Source organism: Danio rerio, chromosome 3, assembly GCF_052040795.2.
Source record: "Danio rerio strain M-AB ecotype USA chromosome 3, GRCz13ab, whole genome shotgun sequence".
NCBI classification, from domain to species: Eukaryota; Metazoa; Chordata; class Actinopteri; order Cypriniformes; family Danionidae; genus Danio; species Danio rerio.
The window spans coordinates 63712873-63735000 of record NC_141023.1 but is presented as its reverse complement, the minus strand read 5'-3'; the positions used below and the strand labels follow the sequence as shown (position 1 = coordinate 63735000).

Genomic DNA, 22128 nt, shown 5'->3' with positions numbered 1-22128 from the left:
AAGCCTTTCAGGATCTGGTGTAGAGAGAAAAAGACAGATTTACTGTTTAAAAGTCCACCATTTAAATAGCAAATCACCATGGCATGACACAACTGTCTCTTAAAGGGAATGAGAGATGAGACTCTGTTTGTTAATGCACGTTATGCTCAAACATACCCCTAAGTCATTAAGGGAGGAAACAAGGGGGAAATATTCTTTTAATCTTACTTTAAAATGTTGTGGCCAATCAAACACATATTAATGATCCCGTATGGATCGTCAGAGATATGATTGGCCAGTTTTTCTCTGGGATTTTCTTGAGAATGGGGAAATGCAGTGATGCGAGGCTTGCAGTATGTCAATTTCATGTTCTGGCCTCTTATTATTTAGCTTTGCCTAGATATATACACATTTACATTACACAGCACCTCTAAAAGCCACAAGCAGGAGTGATTGTAATACCTGATGAACAGGAAACAGAAGAGCGGTTTGTCTGCCCCTAAACCTGTTAACTTCCTCCAGAAGACACTGACTGTGGGGAATGCATTGTTTACTGTTTTGCGCATAAGGAAATGAGTTTGTTTTGTCTTATCATGTCATAAAAACGCAGAATACGTGAGTTTCGAGCGTGTTGGTCCTGTGGCGTGGGGATTTACGGGTCTTGTGAAGAGGCTCACGACGTTGCAGAGTCGGCTCTGGTTCGCTCCGGTAAATGAACTTCAACCTTTAAGGCTCTTAACCTGTCAGAGAGGCGGATTACAGCTCTGGCTGGGAGGAGCTCGCAGGATCTGAGTTTGCTTTAAACACACACACACACACACAAACACACACACACACACACACACACACACACACACACACACACACACACACATGACTGACTCTAAAATCAACACTGTTTATTTGTTCTGGCAGAAACACACTTTTAACTGTGTCAAACTGTAAAGGAAGAGAGATTATATAACAATTGAACTACATTTCAGACTCAACTGGATTAAGGAGGAATAATCCTATCATTAAATAGTTGAAACACACTCAAAAATGACTTTTGCTGCTTGTTCAAACTACTTATTTGCAGTTGAAGTCAGAATTATTAGACCCCCTGTGTATTTTTTTACCCTAATTTTTGTTTAACGGAGAGAAGATTGTTTTCAACCCATTTCTAAACATAATAATTTTAATAACTAATTTCTAATAACTGATTTATTTTATCTTTGTCATGATGACAGTAAATAATACTTGACTAGATATTTTTCAAGACACTTTTATACAGCTTAAAGTGATATTTAGGTTTACAATCCACAAAAGCATTAAAGAACCTGGGTGTAATTTTCGATTGTGATCTTAATTTTAAATCTCATATTATTCAAGTTACAAAAACATGTTTTTATCATTTGAGAAATATCACCAGATTTTGTTCTTTCCTATGTTTTATTTTATGCAAAAAATCTGACTTAAATAAAAAAATCACAAAATATTAAGAAAATTTCCAACTGTAAATATATCAAACCTCAATTTTTGATTAATAATATACTGTATATACATTGCAATATAATTGCATATATAATATAATATATAATATAATATAATAATACATTGCAAAGATCTTAATTTGGTAAATTTAAAGCCCTTTTTTAACCCCTAAGATTTTTCAAACAGTTGTATCTCAGCCAGATATTGTCATAACAATACATACATCAATGAAAAAATTATTTATTCAGATTTAAGGTGATGCATATTTCTTTTAAAGACACTTAAGGTTTTAAAGGAACTTAAGATCTAAGGTTTTGTGGTCAAGGGTTGCAAATTTACATTTTCATTTAGTCATTTAGCAGACACTTTTGTCCAACGCAATTGAGGAGGCATTCAGCGATTCAGCAAGAAGAGGCAATACACACAAGTGCTAATCAAACAAAGGAACTGTTGTAAGTGCTAGAGTTTGAAGTTATATTATATTGAGAGAAGAGTGTTTCTACAGGTGGTTTGTCAAGCCCACTTACCTGTGTGAAGGTCACTTCATAAATGCAGGGTCAATAATAGGTTATGATGAAATTTTTACAACCCTCTCCCTCTCCGACGGACAATGAGAAAGTCTAACACGATCTCTGACACATATATTTATATATATATATATATATATATATATATATATATATATATATATATATATATATATATATATATATATATATATATATACAGTTTGACACAGTTATATATATATATATACAGTTTGACACAGTTATATATATATATGGAGTGATTGTAAGAACGTGTTTGGTGTAAATCTGGTGCAAGTCAAAGAGTTAAAAGAGTGTTTTCTACAGGTGGTTTGTCAAGCCCACTAAACTATTTGAGGCACACTCAGAATTGCATAATGTTTTGAGTTTAGTGCATAATGTTTCGAAGTTGTCAAATGTCGAAGCATTTCAGAATTGTTTTTAAAACTTTAGCTTGAACCATCATCCAAGTGTGTCCTGAAGAGTAGTCATTTCCTATTGTAGCTACCAGCTATATTATTATATGTAGTCACTGAAGACACAGCACATGTCATTCAGCATAACCCAGTGCACACTTAGAGACTGCTCACTTCCTCTATCCCGTCCACAAACACGGGCTGCATGTCAGTAACTAGGAGTCCGGTTGTTAAGGTTCCACCCATGGCATGAGGTCGCAGCCTGTGGTTTGTAAAACATCCATTTCTGCACACAGCAGCAGATGTCTTCCCTTATTTCCAGCCGGCTATTTTAGGACAGCCATTCTGACTCTGCTGGTGTTGCTGGTGACTTCAATAGCAAAGAAAATCACAACATGACATCTTGACATCTCACTTATGTTTAAAAAAAAAAAGGAAATAAAATCAAAACGAAGAAAAACACAGACATTTACTTTAGAAAAAAAATATTTAAAACTGTGCTGTAAAGGCCTTGACTCTTTTTTTTATTATTAAAGGGACAGTACACCCCAAAAATGTATTCTGTCATCATGTGCTTACCTTCCACTTTTTCCAAATCAGTTTAGGATTCTTATTTCTGTTGAAAACAAAGAAAGAGATATACTGAAGAAGATTGTAGGACTGGACATATGCAGTCTTATGCAAATATTTAGCCACCCCTTCATAAATAACAGATTTTGGTGATTTTTTTATGACCTCTCTTGGAAATGGAATAAAGATTTTCAGTAAACACTGCTGCATAATTACTGCTTATGCCATACATTGAACAAAAATACAAAATAAAAACAAAGACATCCTACATAATCAGTACTTAATAAAACTTCCTCTGGCAGATATCACAGCTTGCAAATGTTTTTTATAAGAAAGAATGTACAGTGTAGAAGATAAAGTCATGGTGCAGTGAAAAAGAATTAATCTTCCAGGAGCTTGGAGGACTGCATCCATACATCTCTGCAATGACTCAAATCACGTATTAATAAAGTCATCTGGAACATCAAAGAAAGAGTTTGCCAGAGTTCATCAAGATTCTTTGGATTCATCTTTAATGTCTTCTCCATCTTACCCCTAGCTTAATAATGTTTATGCCTGGTGACTGGGCTGGCCAATCCTAGAGCACCTTGGCCTTCTTTGCTTTGCTTTAGATGTAGGCTGAAGAATGAGAAGGAGCGCTATCCTGCTGTAGTATTTGCCCTCTCCTGTGGTTTGTAATGTACTGGCAAGCTCAAATGTCTTGATACCTCGGGCTGTTAATGTTGCCATCCACTCACACACACCCCCATACTGAATGTAACCCCAAACCATATTTTTTTCTTCACCAAGCATGACTGATTTCTGTGAGAATCTTCGGTCCATGCTGGTTCCAGTAGGTCTTCTGCAGTATTTGTGATGCAGTTCAACAGATGATTCATCTGAAACATCTACCTTCTGACACTTTTCCAAATGATCGACTAGACGTGATCACAAAACTGCTAAAATGTTAAATACAAGGTCTAAACACTGTTTGCGAACTTTTTTCCCACTTTTGACCGTTTCCTGAAGTAGTCAAAAACACATTCAATCGGATTAGAAACACTCAAGGAGGCAAATGTGTTCAAACAGCCGCTAAAGACCAGCTCAGTCTCCTGACCTCATTCCTTAAATAACGGGACGCGCTAAAACACGCTAACCAGACAGGATTTAAACTTTTCTGTCTGAAATTGTGAGTTTGGCTTGACGGCAAGGAATGTAAAAAGCCCCAGTCCTGAATCTAAGCATAGTTCTGCAGATATCACAGAAGAAAACAATGCTTCTGCTCTCCATATGACTTTAAGATCTTTTCTTGCCATATTAAATCTGAACCCCTGTACCTAGGAGCTTTCTCTTAAAGGAATCATGAATGTGATCTAAAGTGGACAGAACATTCATTCATTCATTTTCTTGTCAGATTAGTCCCTTTATTTATCTGGGGTCACCACAGCGGAATGAACCACCAACTTATCCAGCAAGTTTTTATGCAGCGGATGCCCTTCCAGCCGCAACCCATCTCTGGGAAACATCTACACACACACTCATACACTACTGACAATTTAGCCTACCCAATTCACCTGTACTGCATGTCTTTGGACTGTGGGGGAAACCAGAGCACCTGGAGGAAACCCACACGAACAGAGGGAGAACATGCAAACTCCTCACAGAAATGCCAACTGAGCCGAGGTTCGAACCAGCAACCTTCTTGCTGTGAGGCCAACGTGCTACCCACTCTGCCACTGCGTCGTGGACAGAACAGACTGATTCATATACCAGATGCAATCAGGATGTAGTATTTGTCAAAGTCCACATCACATATGTTCCTCATAGCATGACCTGAGCTGTTACTCATATTGGCCTCAATTGGAAGCATAGGAGAATCTGTTAAAGAGATAGTTCACAAAAATGTAAATTCTGTTATTGTTTACTCTCCTCCAACTGGTAGGTATTGACCAGTTTCCAACTCTGTGCAAAATATCTTATTTTGTGTTCAACAGAAAAAAAAGAAGCCCGTAAAAGTTTAGAGCCATGCACTTGAGTGTGAGCTGCCATTTACACTAGTTTGTTTTTGTTTTAATATGGAGCTTCAGAATGAAAACACTCGTGTTTTTATTGCAATATTGAATTGTATTGCATCTCCATACAACTTTATTTTTTTAAAGAGTTCCCACTTAGATAGGCTTGGCATTTATAGCCAGTTTGACATGCTGTCCTGGGAGAGAACCCTGAGCTCGGAGATATTTGAGCCCAGGGCTCCCGCCCAGTCAATAAGCTTATCAGGAGATCCAAGATCTGGTAGGTCTCGAGAGCTCTTCCTTTAGAAAGGGGAGGAAAAGGAGGAGATGGGGTGAAAGGGGGATTCTTCCAAAACGAAGATAGAGCAGTAGGGAGAAAATGATCCATTTATAGTAAGCTAGGATCACTCTGATTGGATTATTACTGATTACAGATGAGCGGCCAGACATGCCAATCATATCACATGCTCCTCTTGAAATTTGTTTATGAAACTTCACTAATTTTTTTAGAATAAGGGGCAGTGTATATTAGACAACATTCCCCAAGAAATGTACCCAAATTAGCCCAAAGACTAGTTTTTATTGGTGGTCCCAGATGTTAAAGACCTATACCATTCATTCATTCATTTTCCTTCAGCTTAGTCCCTTATTTATTAGGGGTATTTATCCAGCATAGGTTTTACACAGTGGATGTACTTCCAGACATAATCCAGTACTGGGAAACATCCATACACTCTAGCATTCACACTGATACACGAGGGCCAATTTAGCTTATTTCAGTGGTTCTCAAACTTTTTTCATCAAGTACCACCTCAGAAAAAAATTGTCCCTCTAAGTACCACCATAATGACCAGTATTGAAATACAGTAGTGTAGTAGGCCTTATTAAGCAGCTACAGCTCTGCACAGTTTAAAAACGTGGCAGATTATTTACTATTATTAATAATATTTATTATTATCGACCACTTTAAACCTTTTAAATAGTTTGAACATGAACACTACTGTGCTTATATGTAAAAAATAAATAAATAAATAAAATATCAACGTTTAAATTAAAATGTGGCAACGCAGTGGCTAGCCTCACAGCAAGAAGATCGCTGGGTCGCAGGTTCGATCCTTGGCTCAGTTGGCGTTTCTGTGTGGAGTTTGCATGTTCTCCCTGCGTTCGCGTGGGTTTCCTCCGGGTGCTCCGGTTTCCCCCACAGTCCAAAGACATGCGGTACAGGTGAATTGGGTAGGCTAAATTGTCCATAGTGTATGAGTGTGTGTGTGAATGAGTGTATGTGAATGTTTCCCAAAGATGGGTTGCGGCTGGAAGGGCATCCGCTGCATAAAAACCTGCTGGATAAGTTGGCGGTTCATTCCGCTGTGGCAACCCCAGATTGAAAATGAATGAATGAATGAAAATTTAAATGTGCTTTTAAAATTTTATTAAAAATGGTAAGCTACTGTTCTTAAAAAGTATAAAAAAAAATCTCCTGTACTTAAATATAAAGTGTTAACCTATAGTATCCTATTCATCAAAGCCTGTAAATGCTGCTCTGACCTCATAATGATAAGCTATACTGTATGTCATCATATTCATATATAAACCATTTTTTATATTTTTTTTAATATATGTTGCATGTACATATGACATATTGGATTACTCTGCGTACCACAAGAAGGCAGCCCGCGTACCACTAGTGGTACACGTACCACAGTTTGAGAACCTCTGGCTTATTTAATCAGAAAGCAATTGTGGATAGCCAGGCCTCCATTTTCACGCTTTCGGGTTTCAGTCGGTCTATACAACACTGGCATTTTCAAACTAAAATGGGGTCTTCAGCATTTTCAAAAAGACGTGTTCACGAGTTTAAGATGCTGGTATAGTGTTGACACCAGGTGCATCTACAACAAAACCCATACGTTTTAAAACTGAAATGCATTAGCACAAAGTAAGGGTGCTCAACCCTGTTCCTGGAGATCTACCTTCCTGCAGAGTTCAGCTCCAACCCTGATCAAACACACCTGAACCAATTCATCAGGACCTGAAGCAGCACTTGATAATTACATGCAGGTGTGTTTGGTCAGGGTTGCAACTGAAATCTGCAGGAAGGTAGATCTCCAGGAACAGGGTTGGTGCATAACAGTGGCTAAATTGATTGTTTTTTTGTGTAGTTTTTGTGAAGAGCCAAGTCTTTATTTATATATTGGTGTCATAAATCCAACATCTAGACCTGTTGTGCTTATAGACGTACCACAATTAGTTTTATATCCTCAACACCACAAACCAGACAGCTGTAGTCAGATCAGCAGAACAGCTTCCCTGTAACAGTCTTTGCCCACATAAATGGGAAACACAGACATCTGGCACATCGAGCTGGAGAAACTGAGTTACTCATAAACATGCAATATGAGTGTGTCTTGACTTCATTAGCCAAGAGTCAGTCCTGCGGTTTGGACTGACAGACTCATGTGACACCACCCTAACAAGTGTTCAAGACTTTACTCTGTAGAGATAGACGCTATCACAGCAGCAACTCAATGATTTATAGAAATCTCTCACAATGCATGTCAAAAGTGATCATTAACTTTACTGAAAAAAGTGAGTAAACACGTTGCCTGAAATATAACATTCATTAATTTCCTTCAGCATAGTCCCTTATTTATCAGCAGTCGCCACAGTGAAATGAACCAACAACTATTCCAGCACATGTTTTATGCAGTGGATGCCCTTCCAGCCACAACACAGTACTAGGAAACACCCATACACAGTCATTCACACACACTCATACACTACAGCCAATTTAGTTCCTCGAATTTACTTAATGTGTTTGGAACAACCCGGGCTCATTTTGGAAACATAGCCCTGCTGACGTTTCTGCGGACCGCAAGATATGTCCCGGGAGGTAAGTATTCGAGTGGTTTTTGTTTTCGCAGATCCGCGAGAAGCCGCTGTGCGCGCTTTTTCATGTCTCGGGCGCCTCTCGGGAGCGTGTGCCGTTCGCGCCCGCGCTGTTCTCGCGCGAAAAGCCGCCGGATCGGCCACCCTGGCCGCCCTCCTCTTCCTCCTCCTCCTCCCCTAAACCCAAGCGACGGTTTGCAAAGGCCGTCCAAAAAAACAAAAAAAAAAGCTAAAGTCCTCGTCTTCGATTTCGACCGCGTTTTCGGATCCCGTCGCGTTCTCGCCCTTATTTTTCGGATTCTGTTTTTCATCTTACCTGATTTCTGGAACCGCTGTTCCCCGGACTCGATCCCGGTCGTCGTCCCCGCGGCCTGCTCCTCCTCCTCCGGGGCCTCTGCTCCGCCGACGTAACGCTGTGAGCTAAGCGGACAAACTGGTTGCATTGGGAAAGCCCTCCACTCGAAGGCGAGCCGTCAGCCGGCAAGCGCAAAGAGGAGGAGAGGAGTGGCGCCACACCGCCCCGCAGCGTTCGCTCGAAAAAAAATAAACGCGGCTGTACGTACCTCCGGCCACGTAAATCGTGGTCTCCAGAAACGTCCGCGGGGCTACGTTTCCAGAATGAGCTTAGGTTGGTTTGGAATGTGGGGGAAACCAGAACACCTAGAGGAAACCCATGCCAACATGGGGAGAACGTGCAAACTCCACACAGAAATGCCAACTGACCTAGCTGGGACTTGATCTAGTGACCTTCTTGCTGTGAGGCGACAGTGCTAACCACTGAGCCACCGTGCCGCCCTTAAAAATGACAAGTTGACTTTATTGTTCCATTTTAAGTCAAGTCAACTAATCGCTTCAAAAGCAATGGGTTTCTGCACTTATTGTCATTAAAGTAAGTCTGAGTGTAAGGCTGAGGTCACAATTTATAGCACAATTACAATAAAGAAAATTATATTTTAATGTTAATATATTTGTTAAATTTCTCCCTGAATTTAATCTTAGACATTTAGTTACTTAATAAAATGTTGATGGTAACTGCGAATATCTGAATATTTGTCAACAGAGAGGGTTTAAAATAATCTCTAAAATAGGGCTGCACAAATATATCCTTTCAGCATCGATATTGCAATATTGGTTTGCAGAGTCACTGCTAAGTACAACCAAAGTCTCTTTAAGGCAAGTCATTTCACTCGGTGGCCATCTTTTAAGTGCCTCTCGAGCAGTTTGCCCGGGCTTTCTGTTTGAATGGGGAAACAAAACTGCTTGCCAAGCTTACCATTAAATTCCATATTACGAATAGCCAATAAAGGTAATCAACACCTGTCTCTTTAGGTTCAATTCTAAATGTTTGAATCACACAAAACCTGCAGAAACTCGTGTCTGGTCCAAACTACTCCCCCGGAGAATTGTCATTCGATAGCAATCACTGATTGGCTCCTGTACTAAAAGGCGGGGTTTAATTTGCCATACTGTCAGTTAAAGCATACGAGTGACATGTCTTGTGTATTCTAGAGTCTTTGGTACAACCATAATACAGAGAATCTTTATGATATGCATGTGTTTTTAAGGCCTGTGACTGAGAGTTTTACGAGAGTTTAAGAACATTTACGATTAAAGGTGTAAAATAGATTAATTGTATTTAATTATTTATACAGAATTTATACAATTTATACAAAAAAAAAAAGTTTTTCTTACTTACATTTTTGTCTTGTTTCTAATCTAAATACGCACATTTCAAAGCAAAAACAAGAGTATTTTAGTTTACCAGATTTTCGAACTCGAGCGATTCGTGCAAAAAGCTCAGCGACATTAGCGTAATTCGTGTAATACACATCATTCTCGTTGTGTCGTTCGCGCGTATCCTGCCGCAGGATGTCTATTCGCGCGTCTGCATTGACTTAACATGTAAATCACTCGCGCTTGACGCTCCTTCCACGTCTGGTGTGAACACAGCATTAGATTAGTTATTATTCAATTTATGTACTTGAACACTTTAACTTGTTAGAAAACTAATAAAACAGCTATTCAAAGCATTATGTTAAAGTGTATTAATATAACAATATTTATCGCAAAAAAATTAAATATCTCAATATCAGATTTTTCCAATACCGTGCAGCCTGAAATATGTCAAATTCCCACTTAGATATGCTTGGCATTTAAAGCAGGTTTGGCATGCTGTCCCGGGAGAGAACCCTGAGATATTTGAGCCCAGGGCTCCCGCCTGGTCAATTAGCATATCAGGGGATCCGAGATCAGGTAGGTCTTGATAGCTCCCCCTTCAGAAAAAAAGGGGGAAAAGGAGGAGATGGGGTGGAAGGGGGGATTCTTCCAAAACGAAGATAGAGCAGTAGGGAGAAAATGATCCATTTATAGAAAGCTAGGATCACTCTGATTGGATTGTTACTGATTACGGATGAGTGGTAAGCAGTGCTCAATCATATCTCGTGCTCCTCTCGAAATTAGTTTATGAAACTTCACATAATTATCCTTGGGCTGCCCAATTGTAAACAATTTATGTGTAAGGCACGTGAAATCTTTCTTCAAATCAAATCAAAACCACCATCTAATTCAGAAAATTGTTTCGATTTCTGCTTATGCGAAACATTTTCTACTCGAATCCCTTGTGCTACTGACCTTTCACAATGCTTTTTTTTTTCTCCCTTAAATAATGTTGTGATGGGACTGCTTTAATTACACACTAGAGCTGGATGTTGTTTTGTTCTAAAAGCAAAATGACACAGGAGGAAGCTCTACTGTGTTATTTACTCTCCCCTTTGTCTGGCGTTTCGGCTGTATTTCCTTTGCGGTGTTTTAAAGATGTTTTGTTTGCCGAGAATAGAGTTTGCTTGTCAGAGCAAATCATTTGTAACCTTGTGAAATCAACCTATATGTCAAATAACCGGGGGGGTCATGGTGGCACAGTGAGTAGCACGATTGCCTCAAAGCAAAAATGTCGCTGGTTTGACCCTCGGCTGGATCAGTGTTTATGTGTGGAGTTTGCATGTTCTCCCCGTGTTCGCGTTGAGTTTCTTCCAGGTGCTCCAGATTTTTCCCTCAGTCCAAAGACATGCGCTGTTGGTGAATTGTATAAGCTAAATTGTTCATAGTGTATGGGTTGCAGCTGGAAGAGTATCCGCTGCGTAAAACTTATGCTGAATAAGTTGGTGGTTCATTCCACTGTGGCAACCCTAGATTGGTGGAGGGACTAAGCCGAACAGAAAATGAATGAATGAATGAATGTCAAATAACTGGAAATGCAGTGGCCACCCAATTATTCTACTTATCACATGAAAATCAACTGAAACACAATTTGTCCAGGGCGACAATTGTCTAGTAGTATTGCTTGGACTGTGTTTTTTTTTTTTTTTAAATATAGAGCATAGTATGCCATATATTGTGACCATTTGTGGACGGGCACAGTTTATTTAAACACAATTGCATACAATCACTTTTCAAGGCTCTGTTTTAGATCTGTTGTTGTTTTCTTTGAATAGGCTCTCTTTTATATTTTATATGCTATTATCATTATGGCGGTTCATTCCACTGTGGAGATCCCGGATTAATAAACGGACTAAGCTGAAAAGAAAATGAATGAATGAATGAATTATCATTATGAAATCATTATTGTAAGACTGTATGTTGCTGAAACATGCTGAGCTTTGTTTTTTCATAGTTCTGTAACCAATTTGGTGCTGCAAAACCAAGATTTTAATGCACATGATCAATTGTATCAGTGTTTCTCAACCACATACTTGGTGGACCACCAGCACTGCATGTTTTGGATGCCTCTTATGTCTGTCATATCTATTTCAGGTCTTTTAGTCTCTGCTTATGAGCTGATGATCTGAATCAGATGTGTTCACTTAGACCAGGGATGTCGAGTATAAGTCCTGCATAGTTTACCTTCAACTTTCTTCAACACACCTCACTGGAAGTTTCTAGTATACCAGAAAGAGCTTGATTAGCTGGTTCAGGTGTGTTTAATTGGGGTTGGAACTAAAATATGCAGGACACTGGGCCCTCCAGGACCGATATTGGACACCCCTGGTTTAGAGAGACATGGGAAATGTGCAGAGCTGATGGTCCTCCAGGAACATGGTTGAGAAACACTGAGTTATAAGTTAGCAACATTACCATGATAGTAGTGCTGAACACTTTAGCTTATCCATCAACATGATTTCTGCAGGAGTCACGTAGGATGTATTGAAGACCACAACTCCCATGATTCCACACTCCACATTTGTTTGTTGCTAATACAGGCCCTCTAGTGGTGAAAGTTACACACTGTCCATTTAAATTATTGATTTATTGGTTCTTAAAAGACTTTAATATTGCCTGTACGTTTTTGTTACACACATAAACATGACTTTGAACAAAAAAACTTGCTTCTTGGTGAATTAAAGCTATGTTGGGGCCTAAATCTTCTGCTGTCTTTCTGCTGTTTTGACTACATGAGAATATTAACAATAACACGAAATGATTCAAGCTGATAACCAGTTCTAGTTTGAACCCTTTCTTAAGTTGATAGCTTTTGATTCATGTTTCTCTTCATCTGTTTGTGTTTACAGGCCTCGTGGTCCACGCTGAGAGCTGAGTTTGTTCATCTGAACCCTGCGCAGCTTCATCACATGCTGAGAGAGTACAACACATCTCGCACATGTCCTCCATGCTGGACTCCGTCTCCAGAGGACGCAGCGGCGGCGCTTCATACCTGTGAGCTCAAATATATATAAAACACAAGCATCTGACTGTAAGGATGGGTTGACAACAGGGGTCGGGACTAAATTTATTTGAGTGTAATCAGGCAGGCAAGGTATGTACTAGAGCAGGGGTTCCCAAACTTTTTAGCTTGCGACCCCCAAAATAACAATGCTAGTGACTCGCGACCCCCAATATCCTCTGAGGTGATTATATATACAGAAACCTTGCATACAATAGCGCACACACACCAATAGACCCAAGTTTATTCTTAGTTTATTCTTTTTTTAATGTAAATCAGAGCTGTAAATGTGCCAGAAAGTTTAACCTGATGTTATAAAATCAATCTGCTGCATCTGACGCCATTGGTGTGTCTTTAAAATTATGTAATTACACTAGGGGTCGCAATCCAATAGAACTAGTAACTATAAGCTACTGTAGTAACTATATAGTATATATTAACTATAAACAACAATTTTTCTCTTCAGTAGTTTATTGATAAAATATGGTAATTCTTATGGTTTAATATAAATAAATAGATTTTTGGAAATCACCAGGTGACCCCCCTTCATTGTCTCGTGACCCCTTGGGGGGTCTCGACCCCCACTTTGAGAACCACTGTACTAGAGCATAATCATAGTCACAGGTGAAGAGGTCAAGGCAGATGGCAAAACAAACATAAACAATGAAACAAACAAAGGTCAAAACAACGACTAGACTAAACAGGAAAACACTTACGTGATGTTCACTAGGGAAACAAGACTCAGCCCTGGAGTGTGTGTGTGTGGGATGTACAGTTGAAGTCAGAATTATTAGCCACCCTTTCAATTATTTTTTTCTTTTTTAAATATTTACCAAATGATGTTTAATAGAGCAGTTAATTTTTTCACAGTATGTCTGACAATATTTTTTCTTCTTGAGAAAGTCTTATTTGTTTTATTTTGGCTTGAATAAAAGCAGTTTTAATTTTTTTTTTTAAACACCATTTTAAGGTCTAAAATATTAGCCCCTTTAAGCTAATTTTTATTTGGATAGTCTACAGAGCAAACCATCATTATACAATAATGATAATTCTGACTTCAACTGTATATATATATATATATATATATATATATATATATATATATATATATATATATATATATATATATATATATATATGTATGTATGTATGTATGTATGTATGTATGTATGTATGTATGCATGCATGTATATATATATATATATATATATATATATATATATATATATATATATATATATATATATATATATATATATTGCTTTGGATGATTCACTTACAGAGTGAGGCCTGTATTAAAAAAATCTAAATGGCATTATGAATGTCTTTGGGTTTCTCTGTTTCTGTGCCTGTATCCCTGACAAATATTTTTCTTCTCTTTATTTATTATTTTGTTTTCATGTTAGCTAATATCCTGGAAAGTTTCGACAACCATCCTCCTCTCATCCTGCCCAGCAACATCTTTCATCTGGAGCTGGGAAAACCCATCGCAGAGCCAGGGCTGTTCACTCCTCTCCAGCGTCTGCAGGAGTTTATCCAGACCCTGTCGGACTGCCAGACACAGCCTGACCATCAGCCCGCACCGGTACACACAACACTGAACTTTACAACCATTTATTGCAGTGGTCAGCTGAAGGATTTCATAGTCAGAAAACCACTAGACTTTCTACATTTTCCTACTTTCTGCCAATCAAGTACTATATAATTGAACAGCATATGAGTATTTATATGTCTCAGTAGAACAAAACTAAGGGGGTACCCACACTAGGCACAGTTGTCTTGAAGTGTGCTCACATGCAATTGTCCCCCTCTCATCTCCCCCTCGCTCTGCACTCACACTGTATTTTACCTTCCAAACCTGAGCTCGCTGTACTGTTTACCAGGAAGGGAAGCACTCTCGCTCTGTACAATAGAGATTGCTTTAGTTCTATTGTTTTGTATTATTTTAAGTGGTTTGTTATGCAGTGAAACACACACTAATATTTTGCTGGACAGATCCACAACTTTTGATGCTCCTAAACTTTCATGAAAGTCCTCGTGCTGCAGGTATTAGGAGGTTTGCTGAAGGTGCAGCTGTCGTGCAGTGAGGGGTTTGCATCTTTAATAAACTACGACAGTCCATTTTCACTGATAAATACGAATGATTAATAAATCCACAGGAAACAATCCCTTAAAATTGACATCACATCTTCAGTTTCGTGCTCAGGCACACTTTGCACTCACACTACAAGCGTACCATGCCAAAGCCCAATTGTACCATCTCCCCCAACTAGGCCAGGGACGGCCAACTGAACCACGCCTGGGCCCTATTTCCAATGAAAAGACACTAAGCTCTGCCCGAAAAGTCTCTAAATGTCGCTAGATTATCTCATACGTTAATTTACATATTACTTCATCATCAACACGTCCAGCTGTTTCTATTTAACAGCCTATGGTTAACAAAGGGGTATTTATATTTGCACTACACTTTATGTATGCATGTCAATTTAACTATATTTATTGCTGTTTGAATACAGTCTATCAGATTTGCAGTAATCTCTCAGATGTGAAAAGTTCAGAAACTGTCACTAAAATCTCTGTGATTGTAAACAAGACAAGAATAAACGATCAAATTACATTGATAAATTTAAAACAGAGGAGAGGTGTATCAGTTTCACCGTACAAGGGAAATACCTCACACTCACTGTGCTAAATCATGTGCTGTCAGTGCGCAGAGGGCTGATCTGCTCTCAGGCTGCAGGTGGGAGAGACTGCTGGATTTGTCGCTAGTCGGGATTTAGAAATTTGTTGCTAAGGGGGTCTGAAAAGTCACTAAATATAGTGACAAAGTTGCTAAGTTGCCAACACTGACTCACACTTGTCAAACAAACCAGGAAATGGTGGTCAAATGGGCCTGGTTTGGATTGCCTAGTGCATGGGTCTCAAACACAATTCCTGGAGGGCCACAGCTCTGTACAGTTTTACTCCGACCCTGATCAAACACAGCTGATCCAACTAATGAAGGTGTTCATGACTCTTTTGAACACCTCGATTATTTGGATCAGCTGAGTTTGATAGGGTTGAAGCAATACATGTGCAGAGCTGCGGCCCTCCAGGAATTGTGTTTGAGACCCATGGTCTTGTGTGTGTACACCCTGACTCTTCTTTCTATCTATTAATATTTTTTTACCCTGGAGCACAAAGCTAGTTTTATGTTAGTCGTGTATATTTTTGACATTAGCCAGAAATAATAGATTATTAAAATCCTCTCCCATGAAGATATTTTGTACAATTTCTACAGTAAATATAAAACCATTTCCACTTCTATCTCAAATGAAAGAAACGCTACAAAATATTCTGAGGGAGGGCCCCACCAACTCAAAACAAAACATATATATATATATATATATATATATATATATATATATATATATATATATATATATATATATATATATATATATATATATATGTATGTATATACACAGTCAAAGATATTAGCCCATCTGTGAATATTTTCCAAATGTTGTTCAACAGAGCAAGGAATTTTCTACAATATTTCTAATAATATTTTTTCTTGTGGAGAAAGTCTTATTTGTTTTATTTTGGTCAGAATAAAAGCCGTTTTACATTTTTTTCAATTGTCTACAGCAGGGGTTCCCAAACTTTTCAGCCCGCGACCCCCAAAATAACAATGTCAGTGACTCGCGACCCCCATTTTTCAAAGTGGTTATAATGTAAATATATATAAACGTTGCAGACACAACTATAGGCCCATATTAACAGGAGCATACTGACAACACATAAATGCAACATATAATGTTTTTTTTTTTATTATTTATTAATTTAATTACATTTTAATATAAAAATTAAAAGCTGATGGCTGATTTTTTTTTGTATGTTGTTGTTTCTTTAACACAACTATTAATCTTCTGTGGGCTATGAATAAAATATGACAATTCAAATAGTTGAATAAAATTTATTTAAATTTTGAAAATCACCAAGCGACCCCTTGTCATTTTCCCAACCCCCACTTTGAGAACCACTGGTCTACAGAACAAACTTATATCATTATACAATCATTATACAATTCATTCATTCATTCATTTTCTCTTCGGCTTACTCCCTTTATTAATCCGGGGTCGCCACAGAATGAACCGCCAACTTATCCAGCAAGTTTTTACACAGCGGATACCCTTCCAGCTGCAACCCATCTCTGGGAAACATCCACACACACGCACACATTCACACACTACGGACAATTTAGCCTACCAAATTCACCTTGTACCACATATCTTTGGACTGTGGGGGAAACCGGAGCACCCTGAGGAAACCCACACGAAGGCAGGGAGAACATGCGAACTCCACATAGAAACGCCAACTGCGCCGAGGTTCGAACCAGCGACCCAGCAACCTTCTTACTATGAGGCGACAGCACTACCTACTGCGCCACTGCCTCACCCCTCATTATACAATGACTTTCCTAATTACCCTAACCTGCCTAGTTAACCTAATTAACCTAGTTAAGCCTTTACATGTCACTTTAAGCTGAATACTAGTATCTTGAAAAATATTTTGTCAAATGTTATGTGCTGTCATCATGACAAAGATCAAATAAATCAGTTATTAGAAATGAGTTATTATAAATGTGTTGAATAAATATTCTCTCCGCTAAACAGAAATTAGGGTAAAATAAACAGGGGGCTAATAATTCCGACATCAACTGTACATCTTTAAGTGTGTTTATTGTATTGTGAAGTGCTGGACAAATAGATTTAACTTTTAATTTTGTCATTTATCTTTAGGACTCGTCCAGTAACCTGACTGAAGAGTCGACATCTAAATCAGTCACCATCCAGAATCACAAATCAAACCATCAGCATCACGTCTCAAGAACACCTCCTCAGTTTAGGGCGTCTCACAATAACCTGAGCTCCTGTGAGGCCGTCCTGACCCAGAAACTCAAGTCCCTGGAGCTCCAGAACTGCTTGTCTGGGAACGCAGACCTGGTCTTCCACAAGAGTCTGGCCCTGGACCCATCCTGCCTGCTGACGCCCCCTAACACCCCACAGAACCTGGACCAGGCCGAGCTGGAGGCCAGTCTGCAGGACGGGGCACAGCAGAGCATACGCCAGCACCACAGAGGTAACCACATTTGACCACACACATATCCGGTGACCAGACGTCCGGTTTATTCTGGGACGGTCCTGTGTTTGGCTCTATTTTAAGGCTACAGTTGAAGTCAGCCCCCCTGTATATATTTACTAAAGGGTTTGAGGCTCACGGTATTCTCATTTCCATGTCCTGAACTCTCGGACTATGAGTATGTCTAGATTTTCTTTAGGACACCTATCAATTTTATTCAGATACTGGTGCTTGTGCTTGACTTTTCAAAGCTCTAAACACAATTAAGGACCGGTGCTTTAGGTCTTCAGTTTGTGTGTGGGAAATATCTCTTGATTTCAAAGGCAGGGGTGTATTGTTTTTGGAGGTCTACAGGGGGGTGCTGGTATTGATCTTGGGTTTGTGTGCGCTCTGGCTTCAGTGGTTGAAGAATCTGGAAACAAGGAAACAGACCTCCTCCGCTTTCCACAATGCTCTCCCAATGTGTAATGTGTTTATAAAGGGAGCGATGGTCAGGTGGGGTCACTGACGAACACGTGTTCAAGAGTGAATCTTCATATCCAAATTTGGGATTTGGGTATTATTCAGAAAGGACATTCCTGAGCTCTGGCATTTCCTAAAGCATTGTAACTGGAATTAAGTCATCAGAATTGTACGACTCTTTAAATCGCAGAGTTTCTGAAGGACAACTATTTTTTGTAGGAAAATGTTAGTCACTCTTTTGGCATTTTTATTAATTGTCATACGTTTACACATGATTAAAATCCACTGACCAAAACACTTTCACAAACATTAAGTAATAGTTCACACTAAAATGAAAATGCACTCACTATTTACTCACTCTTTCTGAGTTTCTGTTGAACACAAATGAAGATATAATGAAGAAAGCTGAACTCCTGTAATCATTGACTTCCATATTAGCATTCATTCCACAGCGGAATGAACCGCCAACTATTCCAGCATAGGTTTTACCTTTCTAGCTGCAACCCAGTGCTAGGAAACACCCATACACTCTCGCATTCTCACACACACACACACACACACACACACACACACACACACACACACACACACACACACACACACACACACACTCAAACACTACAGTCAGTTTAGCTCATCTAATTCACCTATAGCGTATGTCTTTGGACTTGAGGGGGAAACTGGAGCACCCGGAGGTAACCCATGCTAACACGGGGAGAACATGCAAACTCCAGCAACCTTCTTGCTGTGAGGCGACAGTGCTAACCACAAGCCACCGGTGCCGCCTGGACTTCCATATTAATGGGAGAATAAAATACTATTGAAGTCAATGGTTCGAGGTTACAACAGTTTTCTAAATATCTTCTTTTGTGTTCAACAGAAGAAAGAAACAGGTTTGAAATTAGTAAAGGATGTGTAAATGATGGCAAAACTTATTATTATTATTTTATGGGCGAACTGTCCCTGAGAAATGTTGAAAGCAGCATGCAAATACAACAATCACATAAAGCAATGTGTGCTAGATACTATAGGACAGATACTGAAAATACTGCAGCAGTGAATAAACACAACATTATATTCACATGCCACACAAAATGACTTTGTCTAACACCATTCGGAAAAGCATAGTAATCCACAATGTTTTTTGGTTTTTTTTTTGGATAACTTTAATTTAATTTGATTTTATTTTTATAATTTATTTTGACTGAGAGTCATAGCCTTGAGTTAATTTTTGCATTCAATTCCACACTCAGAAATAAAGGTGCAAAATCTGTACCATTTCAAAAGCTAAACTTTTATACAGTACAGGTGAACACTAGTATCTTCAGGGAACACTGTTGTAGCTTTAAGGTTTACTTTTGTACCCTTAAGGTACTATGAGGTGCACATTTGTACTGTTTAGGTATTAATATCTAACTTTTAAGGACCTGTTAGGAACAAAAATGTATCTTTTGAAAAAGTAATACCCAGGGCCAGACGGAATCTGCGGACGCTTTTTGCTATTTCTGCTAAGAATTTTGGTAAAAATCTGCAAATTTCTGTGGAATTATTTTTGGAGTATCCAGCAGAGTATCATAACTAAAACCTTAATATATGAAATAAAAAGTAATAAATTACTGAATAAAAACTGAATAAATACAGATTTACAAACATTTACTCAAGTAAATAAACAGAATTAATGATGGGCTAAAAATCTGCACAAATCTGCAGAATTCTGCACGCGCAGATTCCGTGTGGGCCTAGTAATGCCCCAGTAGATGTTGTACCTTTATTCCTGAATGTAACAATGGCATTATAATAAATGACACCAATTTTTAATAAATAATTGCATTTTTGCTATTTAAATAATTGGTCACCAAATCATGTAAGTATAAATCACACACTTAAAGGGATAGCTCAATTTAATTTTATGTTAATTTAACCCTTCCAAACCCGTAACACTTTTGCTCAATATAAAGTATTTTGAATATAATAGGAATGATTTCTGTCACTCCATGGAAAGTCTAGTATTTCACTAAAAACCTCATAAAGGCATTGTTGTGGTGGAATCGTGATTATTTTGTGCCTGAAATCCAAATTATATTACTCTGCATATATCTCCATTGCACATTCACAAGAAAACCCAGTGTTGTTTTAATGCAAAAGTGAACATTCTCAACTCAGTTCATGACTATTTATGCCAACAATCCGGTTGCCAACTCTAAACACAGTCCATTTAGATAATAGAGTGGAAACTGTTGTACAATAATAATGTTGTACAATAAAGTGCAATATGACTTAATAAGTCCTATTGAACTAAATAGCTCAAATAAAACTGGAATATTGACCTATAGTTAAAGCACAGAAGAGTGATTGTGTTCCCACTGTTTTCCCGCCATCTCTTTCTAAAGAGCCGTGTGGATTTTCTCTTCATAGACCACACCGGTTTGGGTCACTAATTCATCCTGCTTTTTTTTTCTGCTGGTGGCACAAATCCTATAATCTGGTTCAAGAATTACAGAGAGGTGGTGATGTCAGGAATAAAAAGAGCCGTGGATAAAGCATCATGGGAATTTACAGCTGGTTTGCTGGGTGGAATCTTAATCGGGGGCAGGCTTTGTTCAGGAGTCGGGCCGGGTGGCCGAACGCTGGAGGAAAGACCTTTGTGCTTCTAACAGCCCAGAGCTGAAGATCAGTGTTCATGCTTCTGTTATCTGCAGTATGGACAATATTCTGACATTTATGACCAGGCAAAAGAGTGAAAATCTTCAGGAAATCATAGGTCAAGATATAATTTCTCGGATTCTCAATGACAATAATCTAATTAAAATAAATAAATGGATTACTAAACAATGATGATCTTGATTTAAACAAAACGGGAGCACAACAAACCAAGGCCATAAACATAGTAACTAGGTCCTGCCGATAAACAATTTCATATCAAATCACGCAAACAAAAGTACACAAATATACAGTATTCTGCAAAATTTTTAAGCCAACATTAAAATCTGTTGTTTTACTGATGGTATAATGGATATAAGTGACCCTTTCAAAAAGCAGAAATGTGCGCACATCTAGAAAATCTTGAAGGCAGGTGCAGGATCAAAAAACAAACATTAGTAGCAAAAGATTCAAAGTAAATCGGCACACTGCCACTTTAGCTCTCAAAATTTTTTTTAATGTCAATATCACAAAATCACTTGAAAGGAAGAGCAGGCAAGAGTCCCGCATCTTCACGTAATAACACTGTCTTGACTAGTGCGGTTGAATGACATTTGTCCTGGGAGCACTGTACCAATGTGGCGGCGCTATAGACGCATGCTCAGGGTCCCTATGCGATATCTAGTGTATATATCTATGGAAACAGGTAGTTGGTAGATCTGTATAAAAAAAAAGGCCAGAGGAAATTCTGAAATTGCAATTTATTTCAATAACGATGATAAGTTTTGGACATTTTTAGTCAGTATGCATCACTCTGAGAGCCAGTCACACTGCAGAAGAATCAGACACAGTCAGACACAGTTGAAAAACAGCATTCTTTCTAGCTAAAAGTTTCTGTTTACATTTTGCACATTTAATCTTAACACCAGACATTGTTGACAAAACCAGCTTGACCAATTAGAAACCACCAAATTGGTTATTCATCAGTCTTGCTTTCTGGATTTAAATTGGAGTGGTCAACCTTTACATTACTGACTTTTAGTGATATAAGTCATGGCCAATCTTAAAGGAGAATATTTGGGCAACTAACTTTGTAAGACTAGTCTAAGCAGTTTATCCAGCCTGTCCCAGTTTTAAACTAGTTTAGTCAAAAAAAGGTCAACTGGGTCATGACAGTCCAGCCGATCTTTTTTCTTAAGCAGTTCTTATTTCTAGAACTGCTCGATCGTGCAGATTCGCACTCTATAACATCAGAAAGATCCGACCCTTCTTATCTGAACATGCAGCTCAACTCCTTGTTCAAGCTCTTGTTCTCTCTAAACTGGACTACTGCAACTCTCTAC

At 38.5% G+C, this 22128-nt stretch overlaps 1 protein-coding gene across 3 annotated transcripts in view; it reads left to right on the top strand.

Moving 5' to 3' along the window:
• Window positions 1–22128, top strand: part of radil2a (Ras association and DIL domains 2a) — an 84397-nt gene that overhangs the window by 50144 nt on the left and 12125 nt on the right. For 2 of the 3 annotated variants that reach the window (XM_087242005.1, NM_001285388.3), the window contains 3 exon segments: window positions 12408–12552; window positions 13966–14144; window positions 17344–17683. In XM_087242005.1, the coding sequence (XP_087098131.1) occupies window positions 12408–12552; window positions 13966–14144; window positions 17344–17683 (664 nt within the window). 3 annotated transcript variants of the gene reach the window in all.